General features: G+C 52.8%; 8 protein-coding genes across 8 annotated transcripts; 6 read left to right on the forward strand and 2 right to left on the reverse strand.

The window, feature by feature from the left end:
• Window positions 1-1,570: 1,570 nt before the first annotated feature.
• On the forward strand, window positions 1,571-3,130 carry UMAG_10735 (putative 2-oxoisovalerate dehydrogenase subunit alpha; the record flags this gene model as incomplete). The annotated part of the gene is made up of 2 exons (XM_011393238.1): window positions 1,571-2,403; window positions 2,527-3,130. 2 exons carry the CDS (start codon window positions 1,571-1,573, stop codon window positions 3,128-3,130), a joined length of 1,437 nt encoding a protein of 478 aa, XP_011391540.1.
• A 361-nt stretch (window positions 3,131-3,491) lies between these two features.
• On the forward strand, window positions 3,492-4,586 carry UMAG_05674 (putative dna/rna non-specific nuclease; the record flags this gene model as incomplete). Its single annotated transcript, XM_011393133.1, has 1 exon — window positions 3,492-4,586. One exon carries the CDS (start codon window positions 3,492-3,494, stop codon window positions 4,584-4,586), a length of 1,095 nt encoding a protein of 364 aa, XP_011391435.1.
• A 448-nt stretch (window positions 4,587-5,034) lies between these two features.
• On the forward strand, window positions 5,035-6,363 carry UMAG_05675 (uncharacterized protein; the record flags this gene model as incomplete). Its single annotated transcript, XM_011393134.1, has 1 exon — window positions 5,035-6,363. One exon carries the CDS (start codon window positions 5,035-5,037, stop codon window positions 6,361-6,363), a length of 1,329 nt encoding a protein of 442 aa, XP_011391436.1.
• Window positions 6,364-6,586: 223 nt separating this feature from the next.
• Window positions 6,587-8,161, reverse strand: UMAG_05676 (uncharacterized protein; the record flags this gene model as incomplete). The annotated part of the gene is made up of 1 exon (XM_011393135.1): window positions 6,587-8,161. The coding sequence occupies one exon, from the start codon at window positions 8,159-8,161 to the stop codon at window positions 6,587-6,589; it is 1,575 nt and encodes a 524-aa protein (XP_011391437.1).
• A 446-nt stretch (window positions 8,162-8,607) lies between these two features.
• Window positions 8,608-9,855, forward strand: UMAG_05677 (uncharacterized protein; the record flags this gene model as incomplete). Its single annotated transcript, XM_011393136.1, has 1 exon — window positions 8,608-9,855. The coding sequence occupies one exon, from the start codon at window positions 8,608-8,610 to the stop codon at window positions 9,853-9,855; it is 1,248 nt and encodes a 415-aa protein (XP_011391438.1).
• Window positions 9,856-10,330: 475 nt separating this feature from the next.
• On the forward strand, window positions 10,331-11,201 carry UMAG_05678 (uncharacterized protein; the record flags this gene model as incomplete). The annotated part of the gene is made up of 3 exons (XM_011393137.1): window positions 10,331-10,441; window positions 10,534-10,569; window positions 10,662-11,201. The coding sequence occupies 3 exons, from the start codon at window positions 10,331-10,333 to the stop codon at window positions 11,199-11,201; spliced, it is 687 nt and encodes a 228-aa protein (XP_011391439.1).
• Window positions 11,202-11,363: 162 nt separating this feature from the next.
• UMAG_05679 (uncharacterized protein) lies at window positions 11,364-12,326 on the reverse strand (the record flags this gene model as incomplete). Its single annotated transcript, XM_011393138.1, has 1 exon — window positions 11,364-12,326. One exon carries the CDS (start codon window positions 12,324-12,326, stop codon window positions 11,364-11,366), a length of 963 nt encoding a protein of 320 aa, XP_011391440.1.
• A 743-nt stretch (window positions 12,327-13,069) lies between these two features.
• On the forward strand, window positions 13,070-15,367 carry UMAG_05680 (uncharacterized protein; the record flags this gene model as incomplete). Its single annotated transcript, XM_011393139.1, has 1 exon — window positions 13,070-15,367. One exon carries the CDS (start codon window positions 13,070-13,072, stop codon window positions 15,365-15,367), a length of 2,298 nt encoding a protein of 765 aa, XP_011391441.1.
• Between the last annotated feature and the right edge of the window lie 2,055 nt (window positions 15,368-17,422).

The following is a 17,422-nucleotide window of genomic DNA, read 5'->3' on the forward strand; positions in this document are numbered from 1 at the left end:
TGACTTGCAAACAGCGGTGACAGCTCGCCCTACGTTTAACTTTGATCTCCCAACATGAAACGCTGGATCCGGCTGGACCGATGGATGATGAGCTTGCTACTGTTGGCGCAGCATCAACGTCACCAACAATCGACAAGATCGTCATCGGTTGGTAAGACCCCCTCTCAACTTGACTGATCTGGATCATCTTGATCCTGCTTGGTTGTTTTGTCTTGTTCAACTTCATCTGCAAGCCATGAGCGTGAATTGTGAAAGATATGATAACCTCTAGTTGGCTTGCAGGTTGTGTTGTCTGGCCATGTCTGTTAACGAACCCGCCTTTGTTGTACCATTCGTGAAAAGCGTCTCACTAGACAATGGCAGAAAAGTCAAGACAGGCGAGCCAGCACAGCAAGCGACTTCGTGTCTGCCAACACGCCTCGCCACTTTGGCTGCACTCACCACTGCGAGTCACCAGTCAAGGCGTCTCAGCCAGCCAAACCTGGTAAGGAAAAAAAGAAAAAAGAAAAAGAAAAAAAGGGACTCCCGAATGGTAAGCTCGATTGATGCAGCGCGCGCCAAGACTGAGACCCTGCTTGCCTGGCGCTTGCACACTGTGACTCTCGCTAACTTAACTAACGGGTCGGAGTGTAGGAGTCTGGGAGTCCTGCGTCAGAATCCAAATGCGATGCTAGCTGTCGTCGAAACACGCGGGACGGTTGGACGTGTAAATTGGTTCTCGCTTGCTTGTGCCAGGCAGACACACACACACACACAGTCACCTCGTACTCCCCAACAGCCGTGAGTCAAAATCATCCCAAACTCATCTCAGATACGAGCATGACATGGTACACCACATCGGTAGAACTCGATGAGCGATGCCTCACCCTGGTTTTCAATAAATCAATGCGATCCAACCAACCGCCATCGTATGTCTGAGTGTAGATGCTTGTCACGCTCTTGCTTCGTTCTAAGAAGGCATGTCCTTCGCAGGTTGGTTCTCTTTGGTTAATAAATAAAATAAAACAAAACGATCACAAAGCACGAATTACGAATCACGAATCTGTGATCGCGAAAGACCGTCCAATTTAAAATAAAGTCTTGAACTTAACTTGGACCTGTACTTGCACTTCCACTTGAAGCTTAATCGCTATACCAAAAGATTTCCAATCGGATTTGGATTGTATTCTTCAACTCTTCCACGGTCCGTCAGACGTGTCCCTGAATCGTGATTCGTGAATGAGGCATAGGTGTTAGGCCGATGAAATTGGCAAAACAAGAAAAGAAAAAAACGGGCGCGTGGCGTGGCGTTAGGTTTGTGAATCACGAGTTGTGAGTTGAACCCTTTCAGCAAAGACACGAAGCCGTCAAGGCCGAAGGGCCAAGCTGGTGGTGCATTCGTGATTCACGATTCGCGACTGACATTCTCGGTGCAGTGTCAGGCGGTCAAGCTCGTTGTCGGCGCTCGGCTTTAGATCCTGGGGAAAGCTTTTACCCCACACTCACAGGATCGGGAAGCTTGACAAGAAGGTCGAGACGTGCTGATTGCCTTCGTCGTCACCACCACCCCGAGCCCATACGCCAGCTAACAATGACCTCGTCTGCAGCCTTCTCCATGAGCCGTCTGCGCTTAGCCCCGAATGTTCGCGTCTCAAGATGTACGGTCGTGGCGCAAGCGTCCATGACCTCGACCCGCTCCTTGGCTTCATCTTCTCTGCTGCGCAAAGATGGCAATGAACCTCAAGGTCATTTGCCCGGCCATCCATCCTCGGTGTTTCTCACGTCGCTCAATGACAGCTTCTTTGACAGCGTCAAGCCGAAAACCCTGTCTGGCAACAAGAACTCCCAAGGAGGCATCCCCACGTATCGACTCATGGATGGTGTCGGACGTCTCTTGCCCGGTGTCACCCAAGAAATGATCAACATCACCCAACAAGAAGCAGTCAAGATGTACCGCACCATGCTGCTTCTTCCTCAAATTGATGTCATTCTATACAACGCGCAGCGCCAAGGTCGAATTTCCTTCATGATGACTTCGTATGGCGAGGAGGGAGCCGTGATCGGAAGTGCTGCTGGTTTGGACGCCAAAGACGAAGTGTTTGCACAGTACAGAGAGTCGGGTGTGTTGCTGTGGCGCGACTTTTCGATCGATCATTTCATGTCGCAGGTGTTTGGTGCCGAGGATGATCTGTGTGGTGGAAGACAGATGCCGATCCACTTTGGCAGTACCCAGCACCACTTCCATACCATCAGCAGTCCTTTGGCTACGCAGATTCCGCAGGCTGCTGGTGCCGGCTACGCGCTGAAAAGGACCAAGGGAAGGGAGGGCAACGTGGTCATCTGCTACTTTGGCGAAGGAGCAGCGAGCGAAGGTGATTTTCATGCGGGCATGAACCTTGCCAGCACCACGAGCAGCCCTGTCATGTGAGTATCTAGGCTTCCAAGCCTTCCAAACACAAGCTTGTGTTGGTTGGAGCAACCGAATCACGATCGCTCACCTGTTTCACTTTTGTTCTGGTCTTGGTCTCTTGCGAAATTTCCTTGCAGCTTCTTCGTACGCAACAATGGCTTTGCGATCTCCACGCCAGCTGCCGAGCAGTTCCGCGGAGACGGTATTGCATCTCGAGGCCCAGGCTACGGCATGCTCACCATCCGTGTTGACGGCAACGACGCACTCGCCGTCCGCTCCGCCGTGCAAGCAGCCAAATCCAAGGCGCTTTCTGAACAGCGACCCGTGCTGATCGAGGCTATGACCTACCGCGTCGGTCACCACTCGACCTCGGACGACTCTTCGGCCTACCGCTCCAAACAGGCAGTCGAAAGCTGGAAGCAGATGGACAATCCTCTACACCGCATGCGAAATTACCTCACCGACCGTGGCTGGTGGAATGACGAGCTGGAAGAGGAAACCAAAGCTGGTCATCGCAAGAAGGTGATTGAAGCCATGGCTAGAGCCGAGAAGAAGAAGAGGCCCAAGCTGAGCAGTCTCTTTGAGGGAACGTATCGAGGCGAGTTGCCATCGAACCTCAAGCAACAACGCGCCGAGCTCGCTGAGCTGCTCGAGAAATACGGCTCGTTGCCCTCTTGGTCCAAGGAGATCGCCAAGCATGCGCATGCGGGTAAGGATATGGAACAGTACCGCGAGAAGTAGAGCTTTGTCTTCGCTGTCATTCTAAATGCATACATACTCTTCTGCCTTGCTGATCTGTGGTGGAATCTGCGAAGCGAGAGAACAAAAAAGAAGAAAAAAACACAGACATAGTCAAGTGTTGGTCTCTGAGCGACTTGACTTGTTGGACCCTGAATCAGCAGGATGAGCGAGGGAAAAAAAAATCCCGGACAGGCGAAAAGAAAAGACGAAAAGAAAAGAGAGGCAAGACAAGGCGAGGCGAGGCGAGGCGAAGCGAAGCGAATCAAAGCTGCACAGGTGAAAAAAGACAGAGGCGTACATCTTACTGCTCGTCTTGGTCCATCATCTTAGGGATCAACACGCCCCATATACAAAGGCGAGGATGTCGTACGTGGTGCAAGCAGGTCTCTTCGCTGGTGGCTTGGTAGTCGGAGCCGGAGGAGCTGTGCTCCTCTCTGGATCTCGAGCGTCTGCCGTCCCGGCGACCGTGTGTACCAGCGAACAGCAAGCTCCGGGCAAGCCGATTCTGACACCCGCACCTTGCTCTTCGTCCAAGGTGGCCGTGGTTGATTCTGGCTACTCGTCCGACTCGCTCGGCCCGGCAGGCTATCCCGGGCCCGTGTCCGACTTTCTGCGACACGCAGCCTACGTCTCCTCGTACGACCGTCGACTGCGTCATCCGTCATGGACCGCAGAACACCTCACCGCTGCGTCGCTTCAACGACCACCCAATGCGCCCAAATCGGATCGATCCAACTCTGTGTTCAAAGAGGATACTCGCATCCCCGAACTGTTCCGTGCCAAAATGGCCGATTACTTCCGTTCAGGCTACGATCGTGGACACATGGTGCCTGCTGCTGATGCGAAGTCGTCACAGCTGGCGATGGACGAAACGTTCTTGCTCACCAACATCGCACCTCAAGTCGGGGCTGGCATGAACAGGGACTACTGGGCACATACCGAGGACTTCGTTCGAAGACTCACGTCGAGGTTTGCCGACCTCTACGTGTTTACCATTCCACTGTACTTACCGAGGCAGTATCCGGATGGTAAATTCCGTGTGAGTTACGAGGTGATCGGTAATCCGCCTAACGTTGCGGTTCCGACGCACTTTGCCAAGGTGATCCTGGGTATCGGTCAGCCAAGCCAAGCCAGTGGTGCTCCGGGACCCAAGCCCGAGTGGAAAGGTGGTTTGGGCAACGTCGGTTTGGGAGGCGGAATCATGGCGTTGGGCGCTTTCGTTATGCCCAACAGCGTGATTCCGAACGAAGCACCTTTGGAAAGCTTTGCAGTGCCCATTGAGACGGTGGAGAGGGCAGCAGGTCTAACCTTGTTCCCACCAGCGGTCAAGAGTGCTGCCAAGAAACTGTGCGATACCGTCCAGTGCTCGATCATTGTCAGGGATTTTAGTGACAAGAGCAAGACGTTGACGGCTCCTGCTGCCAAGCCTCTGCCGTTACCTGCGCCGAGCATGTAGACGTTCTTTGTTTGCCTGCACAGTCACGCATTGGATCCAGAATCAAAGCAAACACGATAATCCAAACCAGCGTTGAGCACAAGCTTGTTAAGGTCATGGTCCACTGTCAAGAACCGAGCACGAGTTGAGAGAAGTCACAATGAACGATCCTTGTCCGTACTCGATTGAGCTGCGAACTTTCAAACAGCAAAAACGATTAGTTAACGTTAATCATGGATTAAAATAAAGTCGTGAGCGGATTCGTGATTCACGATTCACGGTTGACAGCCAAAAGACGCCAAAGAACCTTGAACCCGAAATAACGAACTCGAGAAATCGTGCGCTTAGGCCAGGTCGCACCCGTGACTCGGCATCTTCTTGACCTTTCACCACATCTCTCCCCCGATCGCCAGCCACATTCACGATCAACAGCACCGAGCACCGCCACCGACATTCGTGATTGGAGAATATGAGCATTTCCGACCTCGCCTCGCTCGGCATGGCAATAGGAGCTCCGCTCGTCTACGCAGATCAAGCCTACTCGATCTATCGCAAACAAGATGCTCGGGGCTTCTCGCACGACGTATGCGCCGTTCTTCTCATCGCCAACATCACACGATGCTTCTTCTGGCTCGGTGAACGGTTTGAGTTTGCGCTTTTACTGCAGAGCCTACTGATGATTGCAGCACAGCTCGGATTGCTGTATTTGTGTATACGGTTCAAACCGGTGACGAGGTGGAGCAAGAGTATCAGCAGCGATGGTGCAAGGGTCGTTTTCGATGGTGCGCACGAGGAACAGCAAAACGACGCGCAAGGAGCGAGCACATCAAGAGATTTGATGGATTTCCACCAAGCAGACGCGCAGGCGGAGGAGGAGCAAGAGCAAGAGCAAGCGTATGCGAACAAACAGCCATTGCTGGTGACGTTGGGAGCCATGTTTCGCCGAGGCAATCCAGCTAGCTCTTCGTACGGTCGCTTGTCTTCTACCGACCATTCGTCGTACAACACTTCCTCGGATCTGCCTCGTTCCAACACCACCAGCTCGTCCAACACCACATCTGCCTTCTCCCGCCTTACCTCGCTGTTCACATCTCTCATTCCCACCAGCGGCAGACCACTCAACTTCTGGCAGTGGTCCGACTACAACTCGTACCTCATCTTCCTTTTTCTGCTCATTCTTCTCTTGGCGATCCTCTATATGATACTTTCTTCGTCGTCGCGCTTCATTTCGCTGCTTGGATATATCGCCTTGGGACTCGAATCGACGTTGCCGATACCGCAACTGATCGCCAACTATCGACGCAAGAGTCTCGCCGGCTTCCGAACGAGCGTGTTGATAGGCTGGCTGGGGGGTGACTCTTTCAAGCTGCTCTATTTCGTGCTCAAGGCAAGTCCGGTGCAGTTTACGAGTTGCGCCATATTTCAGTTGAGTGTGGATCTGGCGATTTTGGCACAGAGCAGGATGTACCTGGAGAAAACGCAGAGCGACGAGGAGGAGATGCAGGCCAAGCAGCAGAGTACGCAGGCGTCTGGTGCGAGGAGTGCGGCGCACACGCAGATCGAGGAGGATGCCGACGATGAGCTGGCTCGCCAGAGTGTTGCGCGCAGAAGCGGAGGTGCAACCAGTGTTTCGACCAATGCGGCTAAGAGCAAGGCCAAAGCGAATGCGGTGTCTGCTACAAGTACAGCAGAAGAGGAGAATGACTTGTTGCAAGATGCTCACCATGTCATCGCTATTGAAGCTGACGACGATGATGACGAGGGCGATATCTCGAATGGCCGAACAAGACGATCGTAAATCCCCCCCCCACACGCGCGCGCACCACTTTTTAGACACATGAACGCGTTGGTGCTTGGATGAATCCGCTTGTAAAACAAACTCTACTTGCAATAGAACCGAGACAGTGTGCTTGCATTCCAAATCCCGATGCGACTGTGAGACATGATGCTTCTATGCGACCTGTATGTAATCTATCATTTCTAAGCCAAGAGGCTGATCCACGAGTGACCAAGTTGTGCAACTACGGATTGGGCGGTGTACTGTTGGGGGCCTTGTTGGCGCGTGAGTGCCAATCCAGGACTGGCCTGTTGTGTTCGAAACTGTGCTGGACGCGCATGGCGCGTTCGAGCCTGGTGAAAGTCAACTTCAACGTGTCTGGCTGTTGGCTGAAGGTGAATCTGAACCAACCGGGGATGGGATGATGGTACATAGTGCCTGGGCTGATAAGCAAGCGATTTTCGATGAGTCGATCTACGAAGATGGCTTCTTTTTCCCTTGCTTGTTTGTCCGACATGTGTTTGTGGATGCCGCAAAATGTTCCGAGGTTGATCATCAGGAAGAAGCCCGCATTTGATCGGGTGTAAGGGATGGCGTGGTGGTGCAAGAATTCGACCGTGTGTTGATACGCGAGCGAGAGTCGACGTCTGTTTTCGGCGAAGTACCACTCAAGGAATGCGGTATCGCGCAACAGGGCAATCCAGAGCGCAGCTGCAGGCGAGGCCGACTGCGAGAGCAAGCCAATGCACGCCATGGCACGTTGCAACGCAGGGTTGTGCTGTGACACCAGAACGCCCAAACGAAACCCGTTGATAGCAAAGTCCTTTGAAGCCGACGTGACAACGTGCACAAACGACGGATCCAATCTGCATTCCTTGAGAGTATCAATAGATAGTATACTGTGGAAAGTCGACGGTTGGGCAACGTCGGTCGTGGTGAACGTTGATCGAGCATAGATCTCGTCCGACACGAAATGCAACTGATATTTGGCCGCAAATTTCGCAAGCTCCACCACGGTCTCTCGAGGATAGATGGTACCTGTCGGGTTGTGAGGATTGCACAACAGCAGCACTCTCACATTGATGCCATCAGCTATGGCCTTTTGATATGCCTCTTCATACGCCGTGACCGTGGATGGTGCAAACGACGAATACTCCAAGCTTTCCTGCAGTCGTTGCGCTTCTTCTGGCAACGGAACCGAGACCTCCACGATCCTCGCCTTGGCCCGGTTGGTCAAGTCGTTGTCAAATGCGTTGTAATACGGCGCGCTCAACAGAACGCCATCACCCTCATCGCAGAGGTTCCAGAACAACTCGTCCAGGATACCGGTTGCCCCACTGCCAATCGCAATGTGACTCGGCTCTACCTTGGTGAGCGGCAGAGGAGACGCATTGGTCTCTGGCCAGTCAGGCCGACGTTGATTGAACAGCGCAGCAATAGCCTCGAGCAGCTGCGATGAACACGTAAAGCGATCCGCATATGTCATGTCTGCAGGTAAAAGCTTGAGCTGGTCCTTAGCGAGGAAGAACTCGAGCAGCTCGGTGCGGCAGAGAGAGTTATCTGCGATGCCCGCGTTGATGATGCCGTCCGGGTTGGTGATGGGATCATACATGTTGGCGAGCATACGTTTGAGGCCTTCGGGAAGGTCGAAGTTGTCGGCACCGTGCGCACCGCGACGCGAAAGTGTCGAAGAAGTGGTGTCGCCCTGAGCTGGCTTTGGCTGAGACGATAGCGTGGTGTTTGAAAGCGTGTCTACTAGAGAGGACAGCTCGGGTGCCGTTGCCGCCGCAGCGACACCAGCTTGGACTGTGTCGGACATGACGGTATCGTCCAGATCCAGCAGAAGCAGGCCAACAGGAGAGAGGGGTGGTAGAGACCGAGACAAAGGTCAAGAACACCCAAGTCATGAGTGATTTTCGTGTTTCATTCATAGTAAATTTCAACCGCAAATCGTGAAGCACGAATGGAAGTAACACCCGTGACTCACGACTGCTCGGTGTCTACAACGGCGATTGGCTGCGGTCCGTGCATGCTCAGCCGTCAAGAGCTGCGGGCGAGATGGATTTTGTGCGTATTCCCGCAGTAACGAGCGTGGCAGCTTCGGAGCGCCAAAGCAGAGAAAGCCGAGTGGAGGAACCGCGCGCTTCTTGGTGCTTGCTTTATTGCTACTTTTAGATCTCTTTCAACTTGGTTCCAGCCTTGACACTTTGCTTCTCGCAACCACGGCAGACGTAGCTTTGTGCAACAGCCATTTCTTCGCCAAGTATGACACTGCAACGAGGGTTGCATCGATGTATGTCGATGCTGGTCAGACGATCAACGGTGGCAGTATCACTGTGTCGCATCGCGGTGATTGGAGCTTCACCGCCTCTAGCTCGTGGTCGACTGTTCAGCACAGCACGTGTTGTTCTCGATCGCGACGTCAGGAACGCCGAAGCTGCATCTCAGACAGACGCTTCTTCTTCGCAAGCAAACGCAGCCGATGCTGCCTCGCCCGGATCCAATCTAAGCCAAGATGTGGTCTCGCGCTCGCGACGTTCCATGCTTTACGTCCCAGGCTCGTCGGAAAAAATGATCAAAAAGTCGCAAGCCTCGTCGGCCGACACGATCATTTTTGACCTCGAAGACTCGGTAGCCGCGCACAAGAAGGGTTTGGCACGCGAGACGGTCCTGCTAGCGCTCGAAGCAGCCGCTCGACCGGGGCCCGAACTTGCGGTCCGCATCAATCCGCCTTCGGCGAATCGCAGTCTGGCGTCGGACGACCTGGATATGATCTTGCCCAGTCATCAACTGCAAGCTATCGTGGTGCCCAAGGTGGAACACGAAGATGATATTCGGCTGATCATCGAAAAAGTAAAGGCGCTGAGGCCCAGTTCAGCTTTCGAACAGATTGGCGCACTGGCATTGATCTTGTCGGTGGAATCGGCAGCAAGCCTGTTGCATATGTCGAGAATCATTGAATCAGTCCGCAAAAGTCTAGGACAGGATGCGCACACAGGCAATCTACTGTCCACCACATCCAAGCCGCCAGTCGCCGAGATTGTGGCGCTCTTGTTTGCGTCCGAGGACTACTGTGCGTCGACGGGTATCCTACGCACCCGAGATCGCAAATCACTCCTCTTCCCACGCGCACACATGGCTACGATCGCCAAAGCGCACAACCTCTCGGCGATCGACATGGTTTGCATTGATTACAAGGATGAGACGTACCTAGTCGAAGAGGCGGAAGAAGCAAAGCAGATGGGATACGACGGCAAGCAGGCGATTCACCCGGTTCAGGTGGATGCGATCCAGCATACCTTCAACCCGACCCAAGAGGCGGTCGAGAGAGCAGCGAGGATCTTGCATCTCTACGAGCACGCCAGTCAGAGCGAGAACAGAGGTGCGTACGGCTTGCAAGAGAAAGGCGGTGGAATGACCATGATCGATCGACCGATGTTGTTGCAAGCGAATGCAGTGGTGCACAAGGCGCGCAAGGCGCGCATGAGAATTCCCGAGCCAAGCGAGCTATAACAGAAACACGAGAAGCTGCACTAACAATTGTGAATAGTTCACTTAACGATGACTGTCAGGATTAATCCATGACAACGGACAAGGGTCGCACGAGATTGTGAAAAAGTGGGTGAGATGCTCGACCCAATCGAATGTGACAAGGTCGAGCCAGGAAGCGCTGTATTATACTCGGGGCATCGTCGTTGAAGCGGTGAATCATGAATCGTGAATCGTGAATCACGAAGGTTGCAGGCGGATATTTCTGGCGGCGACTCGTACCTACGACGCTTGACTCGCTTGGACGCGTATGTGTGAGAGAGGCGACAAATTCGTGATTGGCGATTGCATTTGAAAATATGCGGGGTAGAAATAGGAAAGGTCGACGACGATTTGGAACGCTCTTCATTCGTGATTCACGATTGATGCGGCCCGTTGTACAACCATCATCATTGTGAGCCAACGAGAAACTCTACCACCGAATAGACAGCAAGAGAAAATGTCTGCGCCACGCCACAAGCTTTGTTACTACTTTGACGTTGTCTCACCCTGGTCGTATGTGGGATATCAGGTGCTTCGACGCTATCAGAAACTGTGGGACCTCGATGTGGTTAGTAGCCGATTCGACCACGTTGCAGTTCCCATGCCATGCTAACGCTTTGTCGTCTATCTCGTCACGCTGTTTTTCCATACGCTCATTAGACGTACAAACCTGTCAATCTCGGATACGTGATGAAGGTGAGTTGCGATTCTTGGCCGCCGCCGCTGTTTAGCACATATGCGCGCAAGTTTGAGCTGACAATACGTCTTGACGCGAATGGTTGGTTCAGTTTTCGGGCAACAAGCCTCCGATCACCGTGACAAACAAAGCGCTTTGGATGTGGCATGAACGCGAACGAGCGACCACTTTCTTTGGGGTGACACTGAACCAACCGCAAGACTTCCCGATCAACACGATGCATCTGCAAACGTTCTTGTCGGAAATCTCTGCGTCGTTCGATGTGCCAACGTTTGAGCGTGCCATCGAAACGTGCTTTGCCGCCATCTGGCATCACGACTATCCGTGTGCCACGAGGGAGGACCTGGAGAGCATCTTTGCCAAAGCAGACTACCTTGGTTTGCGAAAGGAGAAGCTCGCCCAGGTGTTGGACAAAAGCATGCAGAAGGAGGCGAGGGCGAGAATGGGCCAAGAAGCCAAGATTCTTGTCGAGGAGCACGGCTTCTTCGGTATGCCAAGTATAGAGGTGGAGAGGAGCAGCGACGGTGAGAAGGCCATGTTTTTCGGTAGCGATCGATTCGAGCAAATAGCCGCTTGGTTGGGTTTGCCGTACAAGGGTCCTTTTGCTGATGGCACGCTTGCAAAACTGTAAAACTCGCACATTGCTCACCATTCGCTTGCAAGATACGAAAGTGTCTACACGTACATGGGCTGTGTAGAATGCCAACTCGATTGTCCTCTTTTGTGCAAGTAGTCACGAGTGTAGATTGCGAGACGAGACCTCTTTGATAGCAAGCGCGCCTATCCTAGTTTCCTAGTTTCGTGCCAGCTGCGCCTGCGTTGCCAACTCAGCCACGATCTCATATACAGCTTCGAACTGATCGATGGTTTGCACCATCCTCGCTCTGTACCTCCTCAGATGCTCGACTATCCTTACGGGTAAATCCCAAATCTCGGCAGCAGCGTTTTTCCCCATCAACGAATCCGGTGGAGTCTGATTGTGTCTAGCAGAATTGATAGCAGCTTGAGCGATGTATGCAGCAGCCAGGGTACCGGAACGACCCACACCTGCGGAACAATGGATCCAGGTGGGTGGAGGTGGGTAGATCTTTGTCATGGGTACTTGCTGCGTCTCGCGGATGAGCTGCAGCAAAAGTGCAGTGGGGAATACGCCGTGGTCTGGCCAGGATGTGAGATGAAATTGTGTCACGGCCCATCCGTGTTTCAGCATTTCGGACTGGGGATCGTCGATGTGGATGACGCGACGGACGAGGGTTGCTTTGGCTTGATCCAGTTGGATCTGCTTGTCGGATTGGGTGGTCACTTTCCATCCATTGTTGAGGCGTATGTGCTTGGTGTTGCTACAGCTCTCTGATCTCGTGGCTTGGTCTGCAACATCTGGCCAGTACTGGTGCGACTTGAGCCTGCCCTTTTCGACCAATGGTGTCAGGTTGACCAATACGCGTACTCGCTGTTGAACGAGATGCGTGTAGAAAGCGGTGTACGTTTCTGGCAATGGCGCCTGGCTGACGATGAAGCTGAGACTGGTTGGATGAAAGGATGGGATCAAGGCAGCATTGAGGTAAGGTCCGGGTAAGAGCGCGTGGTCGTATGCGACAATGTCCCTGTATCGATTCGCCTCAATGTTTTCAGGAGAGCAAGAGTGGCTTGTTGTGTAACCGAGATCGGGTTCTGAGAGACGAAGGTGGTCGGTAAATTCAAGAGCTTGGAAGAGGGAAGAGAGCGCTTGACGTGAGGGCCTTATCCCTAACGACATGTCGATGTATATGAGCGTTGGTGATCCAGATGGCGACAGGTTGAGTTGGTACGAAGAGCCAAGAGCCAAGAGCGAGCTGAATGCACAGCATGTGGAGGCGAGGCTCCACTCCGCGACGCTGCGCTCCAAACATGAAACGCAAAGAATCACCCAGAAAGGGTTCAAAAGCCATTCACGATTCGTGATTTTCCTTTTGGCGCACGGCGGATCAAGATCTTACAATTCACGATTCACGATTCACGATTCACGATTCTTATTATTCTGTGATTTAATTTCACGTGGAGGTACTGCAGCCGTGAGTGATAAATTATCGCGAGAAGCAATTCACGGTTCACGATTCGGCGTTGACACAGTCGTGAGTATCACACCGAGCACAATTCACGATTCCGTGTTCTGTTGCACTCACGACTCTTTCCAACCGCAAACACACACACTCACGACTCATGACTGGCTGAACCAGTCTGGAGTTAACGACTCGTAATTCACGACTCTTCGTGATGAATGACCTATATAATTAATGTAATAATTCTCAAAATTGCACAAGTCACGAACAAGTTGCACACGATCCTATCTCTACGCCATTTCCATCTCGATCGTCAGCAGCGTCTTCAATTGCTCGTCTTCAATTGCTTGGTACTCCTACATCGCATCACCGAGTCGCCGTATTTGAGATGCTTGCTGTCTAGACTAGCTTAGCATCCGTTGGTCGCTCGGCCACCTCTGTCATTCTGTGGCGCGCAGTCATGAACAAGTTGGCGGTATTGCTTCTTGCGCTGGCTCAGGCATGCACGTCTCTGGCTGGCTCGAATCGACCGCATCGTCAGATACATTTCTCATTTGCGTCCTCGACTCGGACTGCGTTTCCATCTGCCAAGCTTGCGTACGATGACGCGCAACAGCTGTACGCCAGCGCTACGTTGGTCCAAGATGACGATGCGCTACCTGTACCACCGCTTCGGCTTTCGCACTCGGGACTTTATCTGAATCAAGCGCACGCTCCATCCGCTGTTCGTCGTCCGGATCATACCAACCAGACCGACCCATTTGAGCCTCAGCCTCTGGTAGTGCACTTTGATCCATCGCTGTACGCGTCTTCCTCGGCCACGGCATCTTTGGGACCGGTTCGATTCAGGACGCGCGATCAAGTGATGCTCCATTGCGGAGAAGGCGCAGGTGGAATCGAGGCATGCGAGCGAGATGATCTGAAACTATCTCGGCCCAGTCAGGCATCCAGACCGATACCTCATCCAAAAAGCCCGACGACACAATGGATGCACCAAGTAGATGATTTTCTTGACTGTAAACCAAGGCCCGCGTCGCTGCTCCCAGGTGGTCGCTTCCATCTCGACGAACGATCGTGTCCCGGCTGGACCAAGTACTGGCAGGCAGTCAAACAGACACGCAAGCACTCTTCGCACGAACTCTTGCAGAGCTTTGTCGTCACTGTGAAATTCGACAAACTGCCCTCGCCATCCACAACGGTATCTACCAACAATGACAAGCCAGAGCAGGATATCAAGCAATTCTGGATCGGCCATCTGCATCTGCACGAGTCACGTGCTTCGTGGCCGCTCGCCGGTAATGCGCGCGACAGGAGACCAGGCCAGGAGGACAGAACATGGCATCCCAAGGATGTCAACCGAATCGCCGGTGCCATGGAGAATCCAATGATCCCTAGATCTTCGCGCTTGATCAACGATCGCAACTTTGGCGTTTTCGTCGATCAGTCGGCCTGGACGCTCGGTGTGCAGATCAAGATTCCAATGAGCATCACCAATCCTCGCGACGACGATGACGACGAACCGGAAGACATACATAACAGGGTAAAGGAAAACATGATTCTGCCTCCGGAACAAGTGTTTGCGCCGGTCTCGGGACAGGTAGTGTGGGCAAAAGAGTACACATTTCGAAGACCACCCATCTTTGGACCAGCAGCGGGCGAAAACGACGAGAGGAGTTTCTGTGTTATGATTCGTGACGAGTGGTCCATGGTCTATCAGATCTTTGGCATGGATGCATCCACCGTCACTGTCGCCGAGGGCGATACGGTGCTTCGCGGCGACGTTTTGGGACACGCACTTCGCGAAGGGCTTTCGATCGAGCCACCGTCGACCGAGCCGCCTGCGGACCACGCTACGTCGAAACCGGATCAACATGTGTCCTACTACCCGTATCGCTTCCGCGCTCTTGAAGTGCGTGTTTCTCGCCCCGACGCGAGTTGGACCGAGTGGAAAGATCCCGATGAGCAAGGCTGGCAGTATTTCCACCCTTTGCACGCGTTTACAGAAGGTAAAAATTACCGATCGCGCATTACACCGTATGGCTCGCCCACGATTGTGTATTTTGCCAAGCCATCCACCGATCCACTCAACACGCCCCCAAATGCGTATGCGAGCAGCAACGATATCTGGACGCCCACCCTGCAAGGTCCGACCGAAATCATTGTTGGGTTTGAGTACTTTCAGCAAACGCCCAACGATGCGGCTGATGGAATGGACAACCTTGCCATCTATGCTCTGGATCTGGCGATCAAGAAGAAGCTGGATGGACAGAGAGAGCCACAACGCGGGATGGAATGCGATCTGGGTGGCGAGACGGATCCCACGGGTACGGCCGAGCAAGACAAACGATACTGGAGAAGCGTGTTTGAGCATTCCAAACTGCCCAACAACTGGACTCCGGCTTCGACTCGTTCGGACGTGGTTGGCTCGACACCTTGCAACGTGAGCACCAGCGTGGATGCCGAGCAAGGATATCGATGGATCTCGAAATTGTTCTCGCACTACATCGCCGCATTTTCGCACGGCCGATTTTTCCCAGAAAAGATCACAAGTCAGTTTGACGAGAAGGAAAAAAGGCTCTACTACTCTGCCAGCAGAACGACGCGCGGAGAACCCAAGATCGACGGCGCGTTCAATGTTGAGCACGTGATACAGCAGGAGGGCGAAGAAGGCGGACGTGGCAAGTACAGGTTGGTGGTGAGGGCGAGGGATTACTGGGGTAACGTTGGATGCATTGCTTCGGATGTTTTGCTTACTTAGATCGCTCTTCACCATGCGTGATTCACGATTCACGATTCATGCTTGTCAGCTGAGCTTGGAACTGTCACTGAACTTAGCTTTTGGAAACAAGTTGGGGACAATCTGTAGATCACACGTGCACTTGGCTGCGCTTGAATGTGTTACAGCTCCGAGAGCGATAATGGTGCACGATGCACAGTGGTTCGGACGACGAGCGGCGTGGACGTGAGACACGGGAGCGCGGACATTCACCAATCACCAATCACGATTCACGATTCACGATTCACGATTCACGATTCACGATTCACGATTCACGTCGTGATGGGAGCATGGCGACCAGCGAAAGCGAGCGAATGTTAGGCCTGATTGATGACACATGCTGCGTCAACGGGAGCGCGGAAGGTGAACAACGCATGGATCGCGCACGACGGATCGTTCACAATGGTAGTCACGATTGGTTGGAATTGCCGATACAGTTGCGGCTATCCGGGCTCGCTTGGGGCAAGCTAGAAGCGTGAAGCGCTTACGCCAGTCGTGAGTTGGTTCCGGTAGCTGACACGCGCAACATTACGAGTCTTTGAATTTAGTGTGCCAGTCTCGGGGTTGGACGCATGTCTTGGATCCGTTCACCGTCGATGGAACCATAGTCTCGACCGCTGAGGGGGTTCCATAAGAGATGGACTGTACAGACACACTCGCACGCTCAGCACCGTTATAGACCATCCAGTGCATCAAAGTTGTTGTGTTCTTTGGCCTTTCTTAAACGCACAAACGACGGCGTCTCTTGACCAATCGTGAATCACGGATCACGATTGCGATTGCGATTGCGATTGCGATTGCGATTCGCGATTGCGATTCGCGATTCGCGATTCACGATTGTGGAGATAAAAGGCAAGGATGAATTAGTAATAATCACGATCGTGAACATTCACATTATTGTCTGGAGATCCACGAACTGCGAACCACGAAACGGTGAACACAACGACGAATGGGTGGATTTGTTTGATTCGCCAAGCCAAAGAAAGGCAAGCCAAGCGGATCCACCCCTTACAGACGTTGCTCGGCGTCCGACGCAGTCGATCGACGTTGGGCTCATCATAGTGTTTGTGACTGGAGCTGCACACATACTGTATCCGTGTGGATTTGTACCGCTCCCTCGAGCGATCTGATGATGATGAGACTACTGTATATGATCAATGCGCCAGAAAAGGTGGTACAACACGGGAAAATGCCTTTTCTTGTCTCTCATGTCTTGTTCGCGGTTACCTTTTTTTTTTAGAAAAACATGTTGTCAAGCCACAGTAGCAATCACAAATCCACGCTTACGGTAACGGTAACAGTAACAGTGACAGTAAACGGTAACGGTAACGGTTACAGCCACAGCCACGCCACTGAGCGAGTCTCGGAAGAGCGTTCACGGTCGTCCGACTTTACTGTACTTACTGTACAATCGTGACTCAGTCACGCTTCAGACAAAATAAAAATGGCACGTTTGCATAATCGTGAAGCGAATCGTGGATCGTGGATCGTCCATCGTCAATCACGAATTGGGAACGAAAGACAACCAACCCGGAATGGACGAAAGAGAAAGAGAAAGAGAAAGAGAAAGAGAAAGAGAGGCATAAGCTCGTGTCACTCGTGATGCCGCAATTCTTGTGCTCGTCAGTCTTGCAGTGTTCAGTCTCAAGTGTCATTCTTGTGCTCGTCGTCTTTGTGCCTGCGTTGATCTGCTTGTTCTTGGTGGTCGATACAGCTCCGTAACGCCTGGGTGCTTTGTCATCCCACCTCCTCCCATCTCATCCCATCTCGTCGACAGATAGCGTCCATTGTTCAACTTTTCGATTCGGGCCTCGCCTACCATTTTGGCCTCGCCTCTGACCAACTCCTACGTCTTGCCCCCGCTCTTGACGCTTGGACCCTCTCATCCTCATTCTTGCCCATTCCGACACCTTGCGTTACCACTGCGCTCTACACCTTTCACGATTGTGCTTTCATCGCACCAATTCATTCAGCCATTCTACTTGCGCTGCTCACGTTCAACTCTGGCTCGTTGCCCACCAGGCTCTAATCTACACG

The sequence above is a fragment of the Mycosarcoma maydis genome, chromosome 16, assembly GCF_000328475.2.
Source record: "Mycosarcoma maydis chromosome 16, whole genome shotgun sequence".
NCBI classification, from domain to species: Eukaryota; Fungi; Basidiomycota; class Ustilaginomycetes; order Ustilaginales; genus Mycosarcoma; species Mycosarcoma maydis.